The sequence below is a fragment of the Cibotium barometz genome, chromosome 9 (genome assembly GCF_041138505.1).
Source record: "Cibotium barometz isolate CiBa-2024 chromosome 9, ASM4113850v1, whole genome shotgun sequence".
NCBI classification, from domain to species: Eukaryota; Viridiplantae; Streptophyta; class Polypodiopsida; order Cyatheales; family Cibotiaceae; genus Cibotium; species Cibotium barometz.
In genome coordinates this window covers 22782422-22800606 of record NC_141054.1, presented here as the reverse complement: position 1 = coordinate 22800606, position 18185 = coordinate 22782422, and the positions used below count along the sequence as shown (strand labels likewise).

At 43.2% G+C, this 18185-nt stretch overlaps 1 protein-coding gene across 10 annotated transcripts in view; it reads left to right on the top strand.

Moving 5' to 3' along the window:
- LOC147635339 (uncharacterized) overlaps positions 1-17580 on the top strand; it is a 90784-nt gene extending 73204 nt beyond the window's left edge. Inside the window, exons 6-10 of one of the 10 annotated variants that reach the window (XR_015266636.1) lie at positions 10344-10479; positions 10616-10794; positions 10887-11170; positions 17075-17087; positions 17217-17580. Coding sequence is in view for 4 of the 10 variants with exons in the window: in XM_086802576.1 (XP_086658702.1) it covers positions 10344-10479; positions 10616-10794; positions 17075-17087; positions 17217-17299 (411 nt within the window). In the remaining 6 variants the exon portion in view is untranslated. Of the gene's footprint in view, positions 1-10343; positions 10480-10615; positions 10795-10886; positions 11171-17067; positions 17128-17205 lie in introns of all 10 variants that reach the window. The other 9 variants (XR_015266631.1, XR_015266633.1, XR_015266635.1 and 6 more) reach the window with 9 other exon arrangements.
- Positions 17581-18185: the final 605 nt, after the last annotated feature.

The following is an 18185-nucleotide window of genomic DNA, read 5'->3' as shown; positions in this document are numbered from 1 at the left end:
GTACGCAGGCAGCAGGCAGCCAAGCTACAGGTTGAAGGACGGCAAGTGGGCAAAGCATTGAAGAGAAGCGCAGCATTAAAAGTAGCATAAAGTGAATATTCCTTGTCCAGATCTGCCGACCAGCACCTCATGCATATATAAAAGCATAAATCATCATTTTCATTCACATATTCAGTCAAGCATAATTCTCATCAGAAGTAGAAGTCAATAGCAGTTATGTAGGGGCCAGAGGTCACTGACCAAGACCTCAACCATGTACAGCATTAAAGTCACCTTTTTGTACCATATGAAATATAGAAAACCTTGACACCAATCTCTCTCTCTCTCTCTCTCTCTCTCTCTCTCTCATGTGTCTTAATCATGTTTTAACAACATCTTGTTCTTAATCAAGCTTAGGGCTGTCGATCAATACAACAAGGCTTCTGCGCATGCAATATTGCTTTCAAAGCATTCAAGCTCAGCCCACTAAGCATAGTCCCAAGGAAGGTGCAGAGTTCTAGTAGAGAATGTAGCAAATGGAGTGGTATGCGCAATAGGCGAATCTAGAGGAACCATTCCTTGTGGGTATGTACACAAAACCAAACCAGTACATCATTAAGCTCTAAAATCAGTTCCAAAGGCCTGGCAACATGCATGATTAGTTCTGGCAGGTGACCCACCGTTGTGTTAAAGGGTAAGGGAAAGCAGGCATGGGACAACTGTGGAACAGATTCTCCGTTCTTCAGCAAAACTTGGAAGTGAAAATTAGGAGTGAAGGTGTTGAGACAAAAATATCAATTAAAGTCAAAGTCAGTTAAAATAGCAGGTCAAGGTTGAAGTTAGTAGTGCAGGAAGGAAGGATGACAATGTCCTTCCCATCATCAAGTTTAGTAGGAGGGAATGTCACGTGCACGCCCGTGCCATCATCCATGACTAATCTCCAGCTTGAACAGCCTAATCCTTGATTAATCCATCAGTTAGATAGTAGGTAGGACATCAATTATTCAATATCATCATCCTTAGCATCAATGGCATCAGAATTAGCGCCATCATCGTTAGCATAAGAGATTCAGAATCAGCATCATCATCACCAACATCATTATCAGCAGTAGCATCATAAGCCATTGGAAGGCATGGGAGCCTGCTGTAGGCATCCTGTTGGCAGCTAGCAAGGTACCCAGGTAGTAGGCGGCCAAGCAACAGGTCGAAGGACAACAAGTGGGCAAAGCAGTGAAGAGAAGCACAGCATTAAATGTAGCATAAAGTGAATATTCCTTGTCCAGAGCTGGTCGACAGTAGCATCTTCTGGCCGACCAGCACCTCATGCATATATAAAAGCATAAATCAGCATTTTCATTCACATATTCAGTCAAGCATCATTCTCATCAGAAGTAGAAGTCAATAGCTGTTATGTAGCAGCCAGAGGTCACCCCTTTGGGGCTGACCAAGGCCTCAACCATGTACATCATTAAAGTCACCTTTTTGTACCATATGAAATACAAAAAACCCTGACACCAATCTCTCTCTCTTCTCTGTCCTTTGTCTAAATCATGTTTTAATCAGCTTTTTGTTCTTAATCAAGCTTAGGGCTGTGGATAAGTATAGCAAGGCTTCCGCGCATGCAACAATCACCTATCATCGGGAGGAGAGGAAGGTATTCCTTCTTGAGAACATGAAAGCGAATTGTCACGAGAAAGTTTGAGACGCTAGCCAGAGGGTTGGACACTGGGATGAAGCTGTGCTACCACCTCGCAAAGAAGGCTGGAGCCGTATGCAACGTGATGGGGCTCAACCGCATGACTCTGCTCGATGCTGCAGGTGAATCAAACTCAACTTGGTAGTAACCATGTCCCAAGGGATGAATATCAGTGATCTTTCCAGGCTTGCTTGTAACTGATGCTTGAGCTGTCCACGTGCCATGTGGCTATCCACAATCTTGTAGACCAAGGTGGAGGCCTCCAAAGATGTGGTTGTCGAAGCGAGGAGTTGGAGTTCCGCTTCTAAGAAGGAGAGGCAAGGGACGACGACCTTGGTTGGGGATGTTGCCATGGAGTACCTGGAGGTTCAAAGACCGGAAGTTGCTGAAACTTGCCTAAAAGAGAAAACTACGTGGAAGCTGAAAGCACCTGTCGAGGGAGACGAGGAAGAGGATGGGCAGGGGTGGATAGAAAGGGGGAGAGAAGGGGCTAGAGATGCAGAAGTGCGGGATTGGGATTGGAGGAGGCGGCGGCACTGAGAAAGGGGAGGAGGCGGATAGGTGGTAGGGCGGCACAAAGGTAGATGGTAGAGGAGGAGAGCACTGGCAGGAGGTGCCAGAGTGGAGGGCAGGGTGGCACTAAGGGAGAAGGTAGAGGGCTCAGGCGGGAAGCATCACGGGGGAGGTGGAGGGCAGCTAGTTAGGAGGCTCCACACAGAACAGGGGGTGCGCACGTTCGATGGCGAAACAGGTGCAGTTGCGCATAGGGGGGAGCTCCAGCTTCCAAAATTTCCTTTAGCTTATGATGCCTCCATTTGCTATATAAGGAGGCCACAGGAGGGACAGAGGGCAAGGCGGCGCTAAGGGAGAAGGCGGCGGGAGATGCCACAGGGGGAGGTGGGGGGCAGGGTGGCACTAAGGGCTCAGGCGGGAAGCATCATTGTGGAGGTGGAGGGTAACTAGGCGTGAGGCTGTACACACCAGATTCGATGGCGAAACAATTGCAGTCGTGCATAGGGGGGAGCTCTAGCTTCCAAAATTTCCTTTAGGTTATGATGCCTTCATTTGTTGTATAAGGAGGGCCACTTCTTTGTATTGATATAAACCAAATCCTTCCTTAGTGAAGCTCCTATGCTAGTAGCTCTTATCTCTAGCCATTTTTTTAGTTCTCTTCTCTAGATGTGAGAGTGGGGCAGCAAGGTTGCATAAGTACGACGTACCTTATTATAAGGTACGTTTTAGTGTACAGTACGGTACTCTACCATACTGTACGGATCTGTACGTGGCAAGTTTCCCCCCCCCCCCCCCCCCCCCCCCCCCCCCACTGCCCGACTAACCTTTGGTCCAAGATCCTCCTGTAGTTATCGATTTTTCACCGCCCATAGGTGTCTGCCTGTAGCCGCTTATTTATCCACCTATAGGCGATGCCCGCCAAGGAAGCACCAAGGGGGGTTCTGAACCCAAGACCTCTTGGTCCTAGGCAAACACGTTCACCGCTTGAGCTATCATCTCATTGGCAAGTACGTGTGTTATACTAGGAGGCTAACCCACATCCAACTTTTATATGAGCTCATCAGGTTCTGCGCCTAGATCACTTGTGTCTAGGGGTTTTTAATGAGTGCTACACACATGTGTTTCACTTTCTTACTTTAGAGTTTTGTTTGAACAACACCACGTTCATATACTCTGGATTGATGAGTTGGCCATGTCACTAGCCTGGACATTTCCCAGTATAAAAGGGGTTTGGTGGACTCCAGGATGTCTAAATATTTGGAAAGTACAAGCTTTGGGAATTGGGGATTATCCTAGAAATCAAAGGACCACACTCCTAAAATTTAGGAGAGCTGCTATTTTTGGCCCGACTCCGATGGAGATTCAGTTCGCGTCATTACATCTAGAATTGAGCAAAAACCAAGAGTTGGCAAAGTGTCTATGACAGAATGTCTTAGTTGGGATATTTTTTATGGGAGAACCCATCTCTTAGATTGGGACATATGGCAAGAAAGTGGATCAAAGTGAGACAAGTGGCCTCACACTTGTCACTCCAGCTATTGTGTGGCTCTCCACTTGTCATCATAGCCTTCTCTTTCCATTTTCTCTCATGGGAGGCCCAAATCTATAAATTGGAGTCCTCTCTCTTCATTAATAGAGGCTCTCTTGTTGCTGCACACTAGCCTCTACCACCGTTACAGGCTGCCCTAATGATGGCTACTCTCTTTCACTCTCTCTTGAAGGCTGCCCATGAAGAATACTGGCTGTTGGGGACTGTTTTGGAGGCTTCCATCGCGAAGAAATATTGAAAGCAAGGGTATTTAATCATTTATTATGATTTCTAGCCATTGTACTTGTTGTACCAGTCCTTGTACTTGCTGTACCAACCCTTGTACTTATTGTACCAGCTTTTGTAGTTGCTGTACTAGCCATTGCACCTGTTGTACCAGCCATTGTACCGGTTGTACCAACCACTGTACTTGTACCGGTTGAATGGAGAGTTGTACTTGCTGTACCAGCTCTATTGCATGAAGACCCGTGGTTTTTGGGAAAGAATCAGAACCCACACGATGGTATATGGACTATAATGTTGGCTTGGCATTTGTATAGCCTGTGTTCCGGCGGTAGCCTCGTGTTGGGCTTTGTTATGGCATTTGTATATGGATAATCCGGCATCTCCCATGGGGAGAGTAAGGCCCGCAAATTGTACATGATATTATTCTCCTTGGGTAATAAAATACTCCAAGGGGAGGGGGGGGGGGGTCGGCTCATTTTGCATTGATAGTATCAACAAGTGTGCCAAAGACCCTAGTCCCCAGGGCGCCGCGAGTTTCATTGGTATCAGAGCATAGGCTTTCTTGGAAGCATAGGCTTTCTTGGAAGCGGAGGCTTCCTTTTATTAATAAGGAAGAGAAAAGATCTCAAGTGGGGACTACACTTACCATCATTGCTATGAAGCATGGCCAATCACTTCAGAGCCTATGAAGCAAGAGCATGAGCAATAGACAGCTTGGTCTAAGGATTTATAAATTCACAAAATTTATCTTGGAAGTATGGAGTTGGCTTTATGTGCACACGTTTAGTACTCTTTCCATATATATTGTGGATTATATTATCAAGCTTACAAGCAAGCTATATGGAGATATATCTTCAGGATATGGTGACGAGATGTTTCTTTTGGCTTCATGACCAACCTGGCAAAGAAAAGCTAAGTATACTTTGAGTTTGCAAAGTTGGTGCTTTTGCTATTTACTATGAAGTGTTTTTTATGTTCACTAATCCTTGTATAGCCATGTAAGGAAAAAGGTGGTGTTGTTTGCCTTGAGATGGTTTCAGGGAAACATTGTTTATGGCTCCCTTTATTAGATGGATTATATATATGGAGATTTCTTTCTTGGATGAGATTTATATAGATATTGGGCTTCACAAGCAATTTCTATGGACGAATCTGTCCTAGTTTGTAGAGAAGAAATATTTGGATATCTCATGGATATGATGCTTTTATGGATAAAAGTCCACCTCTACTCCAAGGTGTGTCGTCAGCACGGAGCATGTGGTAAGAGTTATGGTATACAGGTCTATGGATTCCTGGACTTCTTTTCTAGGGATTTGGATCCATCCTCAGGTTTGTGGATTATTCTTTTTGGCTCCCTTTATTTGGGATGCATTGGACTTATGAAACTCATTGTTCACATACCCTGTGTAGTGTTCTCTTGTCCTACGTGCTCTCTCGAAGATTATTTCTACCATGTGTGGGTGGAGCAATAGAAAGAAAGAAAGAAAGAAAGAAAGTTATATTAACGTCCACGGGAGGCCGAATCCGACCTATGGGACAGATCAGGTACATCCATTTACATTTCACTCTGGGTATCGATGCCAAAGAGGCATAAAACTGAAAAAAAAAAAACTCAAAATGAACTCTTAAGACTCTTAAGAGTTTAAATTACAATGGGTTCTATTGCATCTAGTTCGAAATAGAGAGCAGATGGAAGGGAACATGGGCATTTCAGAGGGTAGTGTCAAGCACAACATACCCTGTGTAGTGTTCTCTTGTCCTACATGCTCTCTTGAAGATTGTTTTTACCATGTATGGGTGGAACAATAGAGAGCAGATGGAAGGAAACATGGGCACTTAAGAGGGTAGTAGTGTGAGTTGGTGGCCGAAATGCCTACAAACTATTGGTAGCAAAAATGTTTATGGAACACCAAGCTATCTATTCCTACGAGTGATTGTTTTATCTTGTTACTTGAGTCCACCTCTCATCCAAGGTGTGTGGTCAGAGTACCAACACGGAGTGCAAGTGGTAAAGTGGACATCACGCCTGGTTGGCATGAGACTTATGTCTATGCCAAGGGTCATGTGGACCGATGCCTTGTTGGCAGGAGACTTATTTTGTCTCGCCCATTTACTTGAAACATGGATTATGATATTTGGACGTATGGGACTGATTTGTCTCGTCCATTTTTTTGGGACATGGATTTTTTTTTTCCAGCCATATTAGAAGCGCCGCGAGTTTCAGGCCACCAATTTTAATGCTTCTTTTGGCATGATTAATGACCATTAGATGGCATGCATTGATTTTTTTGATCAACTATGGTTTTCATGGATTCGAGGTGCTTCTATGCTTCTATCCATGGTTTGATGAGGATCTTTTGGATAATATCATGTGCTTTGAAGGCAGCATTTGCCTTCGTTTTTGCACATAATTTTGGACTATGTTCCTTGTACTCTTGTACATATTCCAACTTAGATACCTAGTTGCTTATGAATCTAGGTGAATTGTTATTTTTCTACCCCAACTTATTGTGTTTATTGGATAATTATCATTAGAAAGGTGCCAATAGTTCAAATTGTTTTCTAATGATGTACTTGGAAAGAGTTATTCCTTGATGTGATCTTAGGTATATAGAGATAGGTTTTAGTATGTGAAAGATTGGGATAAGGCCATCTCATTCCTTTTATGCAGGATTTTATTCATATTTCCTAGACGGCATACTAGAGAGTTCCAAATTGGTAAGGTATGTATAGGTGGTATGGGACGCTAGTGATCCCTCACATATACTATCTTATCGGATAATTTGGGCTTAGGATTGTTGTCATGTTGACCTCAACATTCAAAGACAATCTCATTTTTTTGACTTCACTTGAAGTTGTAGTGTAGGCATTCTCTAGATAAACTTCTTATATCTATAGCCTGTATGTTTTGATGGGTGTAATCTCGTCGGCATTTTCTCTTGTTGAAATCTCTTTCTTTAGAGTTCAACAAGTTTATCTTGTTGTGTTCGAAATACGAAAATTTGGATTCTTCCTTTGTTGGCATTTCTTGCTCTAGTTCCGTCCTTTAGGTGGTTTATACAGTCCACCTAATGGTTTATGGATGTACATATGTGACTCATCCAGACGTTGATAACTCCCTATGTTGATATGGGTAGCTCGGAACGCCGATAATTTCCTGTGGAGATGTAGGTACGTCGCGCCGCCGATGGATCCCTGGTTCCTGCCGTTATAATGCCATGTCTTCTTACTTTATTCCGAACGGTTTACAACGAGGAAACTACCTTGAGTATGAGTTTCTCTGATCATCCGCAGTCTGATGGACAAACAGAGTGTGTGAATCAGATTGTAGAGGATATGCTTCGTGCATATGTCTCTGGAAAACCATCAAATTGGGAAAAATATCTTCAATGATGGAATTTGCCTATAACAGTTCTAAACATATGGCTACTGGTTTTAGTTCGTTCATGCTTATGCATGGGTATCAACCCAAGGCACCTATTGATGTCGGTCTTAAGGACATTGAGCTTGATGCATCGAGGGATTTCTTGTGTGATATGCAGGAAATGTTGACCCAAGCTCAGGATTCTATTAGGAGTGCTTAGGATAGAGCACGGTTTTATGTCGATAGGGGACGCTCACCTTGGTCTTTTGAGCCAGGAGCGTTGGTTTATTTGAAAGTTCCTAAAGATTCTCAGACTTTGTCAACAGGAAAGTACTCGAAATTATCTCCTAGATATTGTGGTCCATTTCGAGTTATACATCAGATTGGCACGGTCGCGTATGAACTAAAACTGTTTCCACATGTTAGAGTTCGTTCAGTCTTTCATGTTAGTAGATTGAAAGAGAAATTGGGAGGTGAGGATAACACAGTTTCTCCTCAAGAACTCGTTGAAGTCGAGGATTTATCCTATGTTCCACATGAACTTCAAAAGGTACTTGAATTCAGGGAAAGGAAACTTCGTAGTCGACTAATCCCTGAGGTTAAAATTATGTGGAAAGATAGGGAAATAGAGGATTCGACTTGGGAGTCGGTTGAGAATGTTTAGTGCAGATTTTCTTCTTTTCATTTCAAGAGTACAATGTTTTGAGAGAGGGGAAGTATGTTATACTAGGAGGCTAACCCACATTAGGCTTGTGAGCATGGGAGCATGGGAACAAGCTCTAGTGGAGCATGGGTTAGGGCTAACCTTAAGGGTTGAGGTTAGGGTCAGGCATCCAAGGGTCACACATGGGAAATGGAGAGTCAAGAGTCACTTAAGGACCCTCCTATAAAATAGGGGCATGGGACACACTCAAGGGATGTTCTCTGGTGTAGAGGATTGTATCTACTCACCTACCATTTCACACTAATGCTGCTGGAATGATGTCATATCTCTTGATGGTATGGGACATCAAGGTTAAGGTATGAGGTACTTCATTGTATTCATGTGTGCACCCTTGGGCTCGGGGGTGGTCGGGTGGATGAGTAAATGCCTGGTTTATGCATGTTTATGCATGACAATTATCTAGAGAGATCTTAGGGTTTTAACAACGTGGCAGTTTTTAAAAACATTTTGGGCCAAAAAAAAACCCTAGGCCGGCCACCGTTACTGATTTTAGCCGACTTATGCCAAGTGCGAACATAGCCATTTCTCTCATTGATACAAACATTGTAGCGAGAGATGATGATGATGCGGTGCCAGCCACTGTGGTCACCGCCATTGCAGAGCGAGAGCTAAGAGTATGATAGCGAAGGACACCTATTGACAGATGGAGCTCTCATTTTGGTAATTGTGTTGTTGTTGAATGTTCAGAAATGAATTGTTTTTTCATTCATTTTTCTGTATATATATGTACACTATATAGTATATTTTTTATGTTTTTATGGACCTTACGTATTTAATGTACCTCAAAATCTCAACCCGTATCTGAATGCGTACCTTACCATACCGTACATTACCGTACTTTTCCACCTTGTGGGGTAGAGCCCTTGTATAGTTCTGTTTTACCCTAAATAATCAAGGGTATAGGTGTGCTGTCTTCCCTTTTGAAAGTTAAGTCTTAGCTTCTACATATTTTAGCTTAATGTCATCATGGGTGTGATAGTTATTACTTGGTTTGTGTAAGGGTTGAAAGAGCACTACTTGCAAGAGAGGGCTCTTGGGAGGTGTTGAGATATTTGGAATGGTTTCTTATTCCATCCATATAGGGATTTTTGGATCCACTCCCTCACTGTTATGTTTTGCGGGTAAAAATGAGTGATAGTTTGGAAAATCGATAGGCACTTTGATTTGGTTAGCCATTGGATTTTGATGCACATGCATGTATACTTGTCTAGCTTTGACACTGGTCTCCAGCATTTCAGGTTGTCTGATTCCTTGCGAGTTGGATTGAGTAGTTGTGGTGTTCCTCACGCCCTTGATTGGTTCTGATTTTGTCTTATGTATGGTCGAGATAGCTATGTAGGAATAGTGGCTTGTGGCTAAGCTTGTTCTTGTACATTTATCTGTGTGGAAAGGTTAGATGTATATGAGCCTGACTTCGGAGTAACTTGTCCAATGTGGCTAGACTTTCCCGAATTCATTCTTGAGAGTGGAAATGTCTGAGTAGGGGAAGTATGTTACGTACCTGATGCTAATTGTAGGGTTAGCCAGTCTAATCTTGTGGAGCAGGCTCATTACATGGGCTAAGGTGTTAATTAGTGTTATTTCATAAGTTATAGCTATTGAGCATGTGGATAGGCTTGGGATATGGTCCAATCCGAGCCCCAGCCCTTGTGCTCAGGGGTGGTCTGCCGATGCAGACCTACGGTTGAGTGGTAACCTCCTTCAATTTGGTTGCTAATCATGCTTGTCGTGTGGTTAGGTGATCTATGGGAGCCACCTCAAACATTGGTCAAGCTCTCAAGACTCCCTTACTATGTACCCATCCCTAGTCAATACAAGACTTGTAACATCCACCTTGTACATGGCCTCATATAGCCTTGGCACATGCATTTGATGCTGGATGCATGTGACAAAGAATCTTCCATGAGTTACTACATTATTTGCGAAAATATACAGCATCTCTATGATGAAGCAAACTTCTAGAGAATGGCGACTCTCTCCACGGCCGGCCAGTCTCGGAGGGAGGTTATGTTTGAAGGGTTGGTTGAAATAGCCATACTAGGGCCTGGTATGCCAAGTGTTCCCATCCTTGGCTCCAGATAGGAAGCTGCCCTCCGTTCCTCCTATTCTTGGAGCACCCTAAGGTGCTAACAGGGCCACATAAAATATGGATGGTGTCTGCCCTGAATGCACTTATCTAAATGTTTGTAAAATTTACATACGAATCTTATGTTATGTTTTTGTGACAAGGGCAATTTTTTTGAAGCTGATGTCTCATCTCTTTATTATTGAATGATTGTGACAACTTAATCAGGTCCGTTATGTTGGTGTTTCAAACGAGACCTCATACGGCGTTATGGAGTTTGTGCATTTGGCAAAAACGATGGGATTACCCAAAATTGTTAGCATACAAAACAGCTACAGTCTTCTAGTACGCTGTGCATTTGAAGGTACTACTGGGGGAAAAAGACTTTCTTATGCTTTAACCTGTCCAAGGATTAGGATGAGGCATGAGAACTGAACTTTTTACACCTTGCATGAAAAACTTCTGATGGCTTAGTACTTTGTTTTTTGTGTTTTGTGTAGTCGGCTTGGTGGAGGTCTGTGATCCTCGACATTGCAATGTTGGACTTTTGGCCTATTCTCCACTAGCTGGAGGTGTACTCAGTGGAAAGTACTATGTTGTGGACAGTCCAGAGGCCAAGAAGGGGAGACTAAACTTGTTTCCAGGGTATATGAGCCGATACTTGAAATCTCTTGCAAGTGTAAGATTTCAACCCGTAAGACCTTTCTGCATCTTTGAGTGTTGCAATCATCAGAAAACTGCCTTATTTGGTCTTTTCAACACTTAATTCAGGAAGCTGTGAAGAAGTATATGGATTTGGCCCAGCGTCATGGCTTGACTCCAGCACAGCTTTCTTTAGCTTTTGTGAGGGATCAGCCCTTTGTTACAAGCTCCATTATCGGTGCAACTACAATGGAGCAGCTTAAAGAAAACCTGTCTGCATATACATTGGAAAGGTCTATTTCAGCTGAAATAATGTCCGAGATCAACGAAATTTTCACTCAATACAGGGATCCCACATTCATGTAGTGGGTCTATTACCCTAGTCAGTGGTTCCTCCTTTACAAGGATGCACAGTGAGTATTTGGGCCTCTCAACTGCCTCTCTCTCTCTCTCTCTCTCTCTCTCTCTCTCACACACACTTTTTTTTTTTTTTTTAGTAAAACCAGTAATTGTTATATTTTCATAAAGTCAATATACAAGACATTAGACTCCAAAGGAGAGCCTAATGGAAGCACACAAGAAAGTTTACATAATCATATTCTCCAGAGTGGAGAATATCCAAAGATCAAAAGCACTCGAAGAAAAGCTGAATACAAGATGCATCCATGTCACCCTCAAGGCAAGCAGCATATACAGACTGTCGCAATGAGGCTCGGAAAGATTCATATGATTGGAGATTGTGCCTTCCCAAATATGCAAAATTGTGTTCACTCCAGATGGTCCATAGGGCCCAATATCTCACCCAAAATAGAAAAAGTGAGTATTGGGACAAAGTTCTGAGATGTCTGCCAAAGAGCCAGAAATGTTTCCCAAATCTATGAGTTGGGAAGCGAAGGCAAAGATAATCAGAAATACGCCTGAGGAGGATCCTAGAACAAGGACAATGCCAAAGCAAATGAGGAATTGTCTCTGAAAGAGCCATACATCTTAGACAGGTGGATGATGCAATATGGCGTCTTGCAAGTGTAACCCCCACTGACAATGTACCTGTCAAACATCTCCAGAGGAAAAGTCTTTGTTTCAAAGGCATTTTACTTTTCCATATCATTCGAATATTCTTCCTCCACCATGAAAGGGGTTTCCTTATATGCCATAAAGAATTGCCATATTGCTGGATCCATGGAGCAGGCTGAAGTAAATGATAGGCTTTAATGGAGGTTAGAGCGGGGAGAGGAACAGGATGAGTGCCTGTAGTGGAGGAAAGCAGCTGCCAATCCATAAGCCGATCCATAGGAGCCATAGGAGGAACTGGTAGAAAAGGAAATAATAAATCAGCAATTTTCTTCCATATGGTCCTGTGATGCATTCCCAAAGGATAGGAAGCCATAGCCTGGGGAAAAGATAAAACATATCCCTGATCATCCACCACATCTTGTATATACCGAATTCCCAATTTAGAGAGGTTGTATGCTCGGATCGGTTCCTGTAAGGCAAGTGGAGTGTCAAAGATGGCACTCCAATGAATACTTTCCTGTCTCATGGAATTTGTCCCCGAGCAATTATTAGGAGCCCATTTAACTTTTGAAAGTAGCTGTTTCTAGTCCAAAATCAAAGCAGTAGAGAAAGGGCAGCCTGGTATCTTTCCTGCAAATCTCCCAATGACAACCTCCCAGGGATCAGTAGTCCATTCGCCATAAGCAGAAGTCCTCATATTAACACACATAGATGCAAGCATACATGTCCATGGCTGTTGTTGGCGGAAAAAAGTATGCAGCATAGTGATTTTCCTTGCAAGGACATGATACTGCACATTTAGAATATGTAGACCACCATGCATCCTTGGGGAGCACAACAATTCCATCTTCATCAGTCTTAATGCTTTCACTGCCGCTTTTGTTCTCCAGAGTATTTCCATGGCTTGTGACATAAAGGCTGAAATATCCCGAGAGGACCAATGTAACAATGGCAAATAAAATTGCACATATGACATTACAATAGACTGCACTATTCTGAGCCTGACATGAAGCGGCCAGGTAGATATCTTCCAGAAATCCAATTTATGTTGCAGTCTTTGTAAGACCCATTTGAGCTGCTGCTTCCTAGTAATATGCCATCCTATTGGATATCCCAAATGCCTGACTGCATCTTTTGAATTCACCACTTGCCCAGGCCAAAGGAGAGAATGCCAATCACATTGTTTGAGAGGAAGTAATTTAGATTTGTCAAAATTAATATTCAGACCAGCTGCCAAGCCAAACAATGAAAGCGTGGTCATTAGCATATGTACTTCCTGGGGTGAATTCTGTGGCATGAAAAAGGAATCATCAGCATATGCTTGAGCCAAAAAAGATGATGGCCCAGGGATTGTGAGCCCTTTCATCTGCCCTGTATGTGTCAGATGATCAAGATACTTTAGAAGGGGATGGGTGACAATGGCATATAGCAAAGCACTAAGGGGGCAGCCCTGTCGTACTGATCTACCCAATGTCCATGAGCGGGAGAGATGGTTTCCCAAAATACACTGAGAGGTAGATCCAGAGTAGAGCCAAAATACTGCATTTGCCATCTTGGGACCAAAACCAAGTTTGAACATAATTTGAGAGATGAAGTCCCAGTGAACAGTATCAAATGCCTTAGCAATATCCACTTGCAAAATAAGTACATCTTGATGGGAGTACTTAGCATATTCAATTGCTGTCAAGGCATTGGAAATGTTATCATGGATTTGTCTACGCGGGATAAATCCATATTGATAAGGATGAAGACCCACATCCAATATCGTATGCAGCCGGTGCACCATCATCTTTGCAATAAGCTTATAAACTACTGGCATCAAAGTAATGGGCCTCCAATCCGACAGATGATCACAGAGATGTTTTTTAGGCACTAGTTTTACTATGCCATGTTTCCATGAGTGTGGCATCTGGTTTGCCTGCCAGGCTGCATTGATCATCTGTAATAGGACTTCTTTCAAGTCATCCCAAAAGACAATATAGAATTCCACCGTAAGGCCATCCCAACCAGGAGACTTATGTCTGCTAAGGTGAAACAATGCATTCTCAAGCTCTGTGGCAGTGAAAGATCCCTCCATGGTAAGAGCAGCATCCTTATCCACTATTTCAGAGACATGTCGAAGGAATTCAGTCCTAGCATCAATCATTTGATTTGATGGGGAGCCAGGAGGGGAGAACATGTTCTGAAAATAATTATGGCATTCATCTTGGAGATCAGAGAAAGAGTGCGTCCATGAGCCATCCAGCTTTCTAACTCGTAGGCATGAATTTTTCTTACGAGTAGCATGCAGGCCCTGATAGAAAGCTTTGGATGAAAGGCCCTTATCCATGAGGGGCTTCGTTCTCGCCCTGATCTGCCATTTATGCAATTTTCTCTGATCATTGGCATTCAATTGAAAATGAGCATGTGAAAGAGCTTCCTGTTCATCCTCAGAGAGAGGTCTTGACTGAGAAAATTCAGTCAGTTGTTGTGCTGTCCTTTTTGCTTCTTTGATCTTATTTCTCCATTCAGACATATACCACTTGCCATAGCTGCAAATGATATTCTGCAGTCTGGTAACCAGGCTGTCCCATGCATAATTGATATCCTCCTGGGCATGCTGAAACAAAGGCTGTATTGCAAGTTTAATCATTTGCTGGAAATGTTGGTGCCTTAAATAGGCCTGATTTACATGCAGTAGCCTGCTAGAATGGGAAGGCAAATCATCCAAAGGCAGGCCAATGTGTAAATCCATCCAAAGCGGAGCATGATCTGATAATCCCAGGGAAAAGTCAATGGAGAGATGAGGACTGAAATCTGCAAATTGATGAGGATAAAAGAGGTACCATCTGTCTAACCTTGCCCAGTATGTGGTGAATGCATTGTGATGAAAAGTGTATCCGGGCAAGGTTTCCTGGAGGAGCAGCCATAAGTCTTCAGCCTGCACCGCAAGAAGCATACTCTCCCATTGCTGCCTTTCCAAAGATAACATGTGAGATTTAGAAGTAGTGTTATCTCTTGGCAGAGGGGAATTGTTAAAATCTCCACAGATGAATGCATTGGACCTCCATGGATATCTGGATAAGGAGTCCCATAAAGAAGCCCTCATGGCAGAGGTCTGCGAAGCATATACAGAGGCAAACTCAAGTATATCCCCATTGACATTGCATTGTATAACCAACCATCTGCCACTACTGTCATTAAAAGCTAACTGAGGCTGCAACTCATGTCTAGCCAGAATACATACCCCTGAATAAGTGGAGGTGCCAGCATAAAATATGTCATAGCCACTAAAATATCCATGCTGACCTGCCATGGAATGTTGATTGTGCTCTTGTAAACAGACAATATCAGGCTGCATTTTATGTACATAGTGCCACAAAAGTCTCCATTTTGAAGCATTGCAAAGACTCTGTACATTGTATGTAAAGCACTTAAGTGTTTGTAGCATGTAAAAGATATATACAAGGTGACATCAGAATGTACAACATCAACAAGGCAAAGGATCGGCCTGCATGGGTTGCATTCCATCATGGCCCATAAATGAGATGGCATTCTCTTCTTCATCTGAATCACATATAGGGATGCCCTTTTTCAAAACCCCGACCCAGTTTTGTAGGACAGGAGCTGAAGTAGAAGCCTGTCCTGGTGAAGGAGAAGAAGCATCCCATTGTCGAGATTGAAGGGGACGTTGCTTTAATGCAATCACCTTCTTGGGTTGTTGAAACCCATCATGATCAATCACTGTAGATTCCTGCATTTTCTCTTTTCCTTTGTCTTTTGCTTTGGCAACAGGTGATTGTATCTGATTGATGGACTTGGCATTCTTTGCTGCATTTGCAGTGGGTGTCTTAACTTGGAGCTTTTCATTCTTTTCTCGTGTCTGAGGCGGCAATGCATTAGGGGGAGGCTTATGTAATACCGTTGGGCATTCAGATGCCAAATGTCCATACTTATGACATGCAAAACATGCACCTGCAAATACACCCCACTTCAATTCGAAATACTTCTTGCCCAGCTGCACTCCCTCCACTTCCACCGCAATAGAAGGAGGGGTAGGTATGTCGGTATCCCATAGGATACAAAACCTGTTACGGTTGCCCATGGGACGTGGAGGACAAATTACTTGTCCCAAAGCAGCAGCCAGGCCGGGCAATTCTTCACGCATATAATCTGGAAAATTAACAACCTCCACCCATACAGGGCAATGATGCCTGACAAGACTTTGATAGTCCTTGTTGGGGGACCATGGCATGGCATGTACCATCTGTTTCCCGTAAAACAAGGGTGAAAATTCAAGCAACCTTTGCTTGCACGCAGCATCCGACAAGTGCACCTCATAAAACCCTCTTGATGCAAAGTACACTCCCTCTACAAAACATCCTCCAAGGATAGACTTTATCCATTGCGCAACATCACTTGCAGCTGGGATTTTCCCTGGAAAGAAAATTATCACTGCCGTTTGTGACAACCTTCTGAGAGGATTCACTAGGGACGGCAATTTCAATTTATAAGTAACCTCCGGGACAGGTTTGCCCCATTCCTGACGGGACTGCAAGAAGTCATCTTTAAGTGTATCAAATACATACTGAGCTTCAACAGTAAGCGCATCATCTTGTATTGCAGGCTCTGACTGACGGCGTTTGGTCTCTGCTTGTCTTTCCTTACGAGCATATGTACAGATATCTGCAGCAGTAGCCATGTTGATATTTAGGCTGAAACAGGAGGGCAGATGTGCGAAGGGGTAAATATACAGAAATCAGAAAACGGCCTGAGGTAGACGACAGCAAAAGGGGGAGGTACAAGGCAGAAAAGAGAACAGGGGAAGGAAGCTGGAGATGAAGGCGGCTAATCCTGGGTGCTGGAATCTGAAGCGCAGCCTGCAGGCTGTGCAGCGGCAGAGGGCAGAAAGACTGCGCAGGTAGGAGGGAGACGTGTGCGTGTGTGCGTGTGTGGACTGTGGAAGCTTGCTGATGCTGCCGCCGCCCTGCCCTGCCTGCGCTGCTATCTGCTGCCCCCGCTGCCGCCTTCTCCCACCGGAACAGGCCCCCAACAGTTCGCCCAGGGCCTCGCCGTCTCACACACACACACACACACACACACACACACACACACATACACAAACACACACACAAGCATGCACGCACATGCACTCGTACACGCGTGTGTGTGCACATACACAGGCATGCCTATGCATGCTCACATGTAGATATATGTTTACATATACAATAATCAAATTGTGACTCACTTGACCTTCTCAAGTTACTTTGGAGTCAATGAAGAAATTTACTTGAATTTCACTCTTTTTTTTTTCAAGTCTTCAGGTTTTGAGTTCTGGTACGTCTTTAATCAGCTGATCTAGCTCTGAGAGAATAAGGTGACCTTGTACTCTGATTTCGATCTCTTTAACAGTGCTAGGCATTTCTATGAATAATACCTCTTGCCTGAACTCTAGTGGCGTTGCAGGTGGCGGAATCATAGGCAAGTTTGATCCGTTGTGCGAGCATCTGATGATATCTTTCAGAGCTTCATTTATTGCCATAGCTTAATCGAGAGACAGTTTGAGATCTTCCTATGGAAAGTCATTACATCTATTTAGGTCAGTGCAAGTACTTGCTGCCACTTTGGAACATCATTACATCTATTTAAGTATATTTATTGTTATCTATTTAAGTATATTTACTTGCTGCCACTTTGGAACGTCATTACATCTATTTAAGTATATTTATTGTTATCTTATATGTTCTATTGGTCGGGTAGAGTTGAGATCCACCTGAGAGGAGGTATCTTCTACCTGTTGTAATATATGCATCAAGCATCCTTTCTATGCTTGTCATGTTTCTTTTAGGGTATATGTTTTCATGTGTACACCAGAAGGTGCTTATGCAGGTATGACCATGGATTTGGATGCTTTTCATCAAATTTTTTTTTTCATGGACACATCATGTGGGAGGATGGTATTGTGTTCTTTTTTTGAAAAGAGGAGGTTTTACAAGAAAGTAATAGTAAATTCACTTTTTACAAGAATAGATTGAGGCACTTCTGTGGCTATGGATTTTCTTATGCAGGGAGAAGACATTCAGCTTCTCTCAAGGATGCATCGTAAACAATTGACTTTAGGATTAAGCCTACTTTTAGATGGGGTTCCCTTAGACATGTAAATAGTCCAATCTAACATAACACATTCTTCTAATGACACCCTATGGCACGCTGGGGTGGTTGATGTAGTGAGGAACCATTTGTCTACCTTGTTGAGCGGGAGCGTGGTTGTAGATTTTCATGCTGCGTTGGAGAGGCAGCAGCTCCAAGCTTGCAAATGCTGAAGGTAAATACAAGTTAGATCTGCATCAAATTTTATGGAAATAATTGATGTTCGAAGTACGTCTCTGCTGCTAGAGCAATGTGTAGCATTCGGGATGCAGTTTATACATGAGA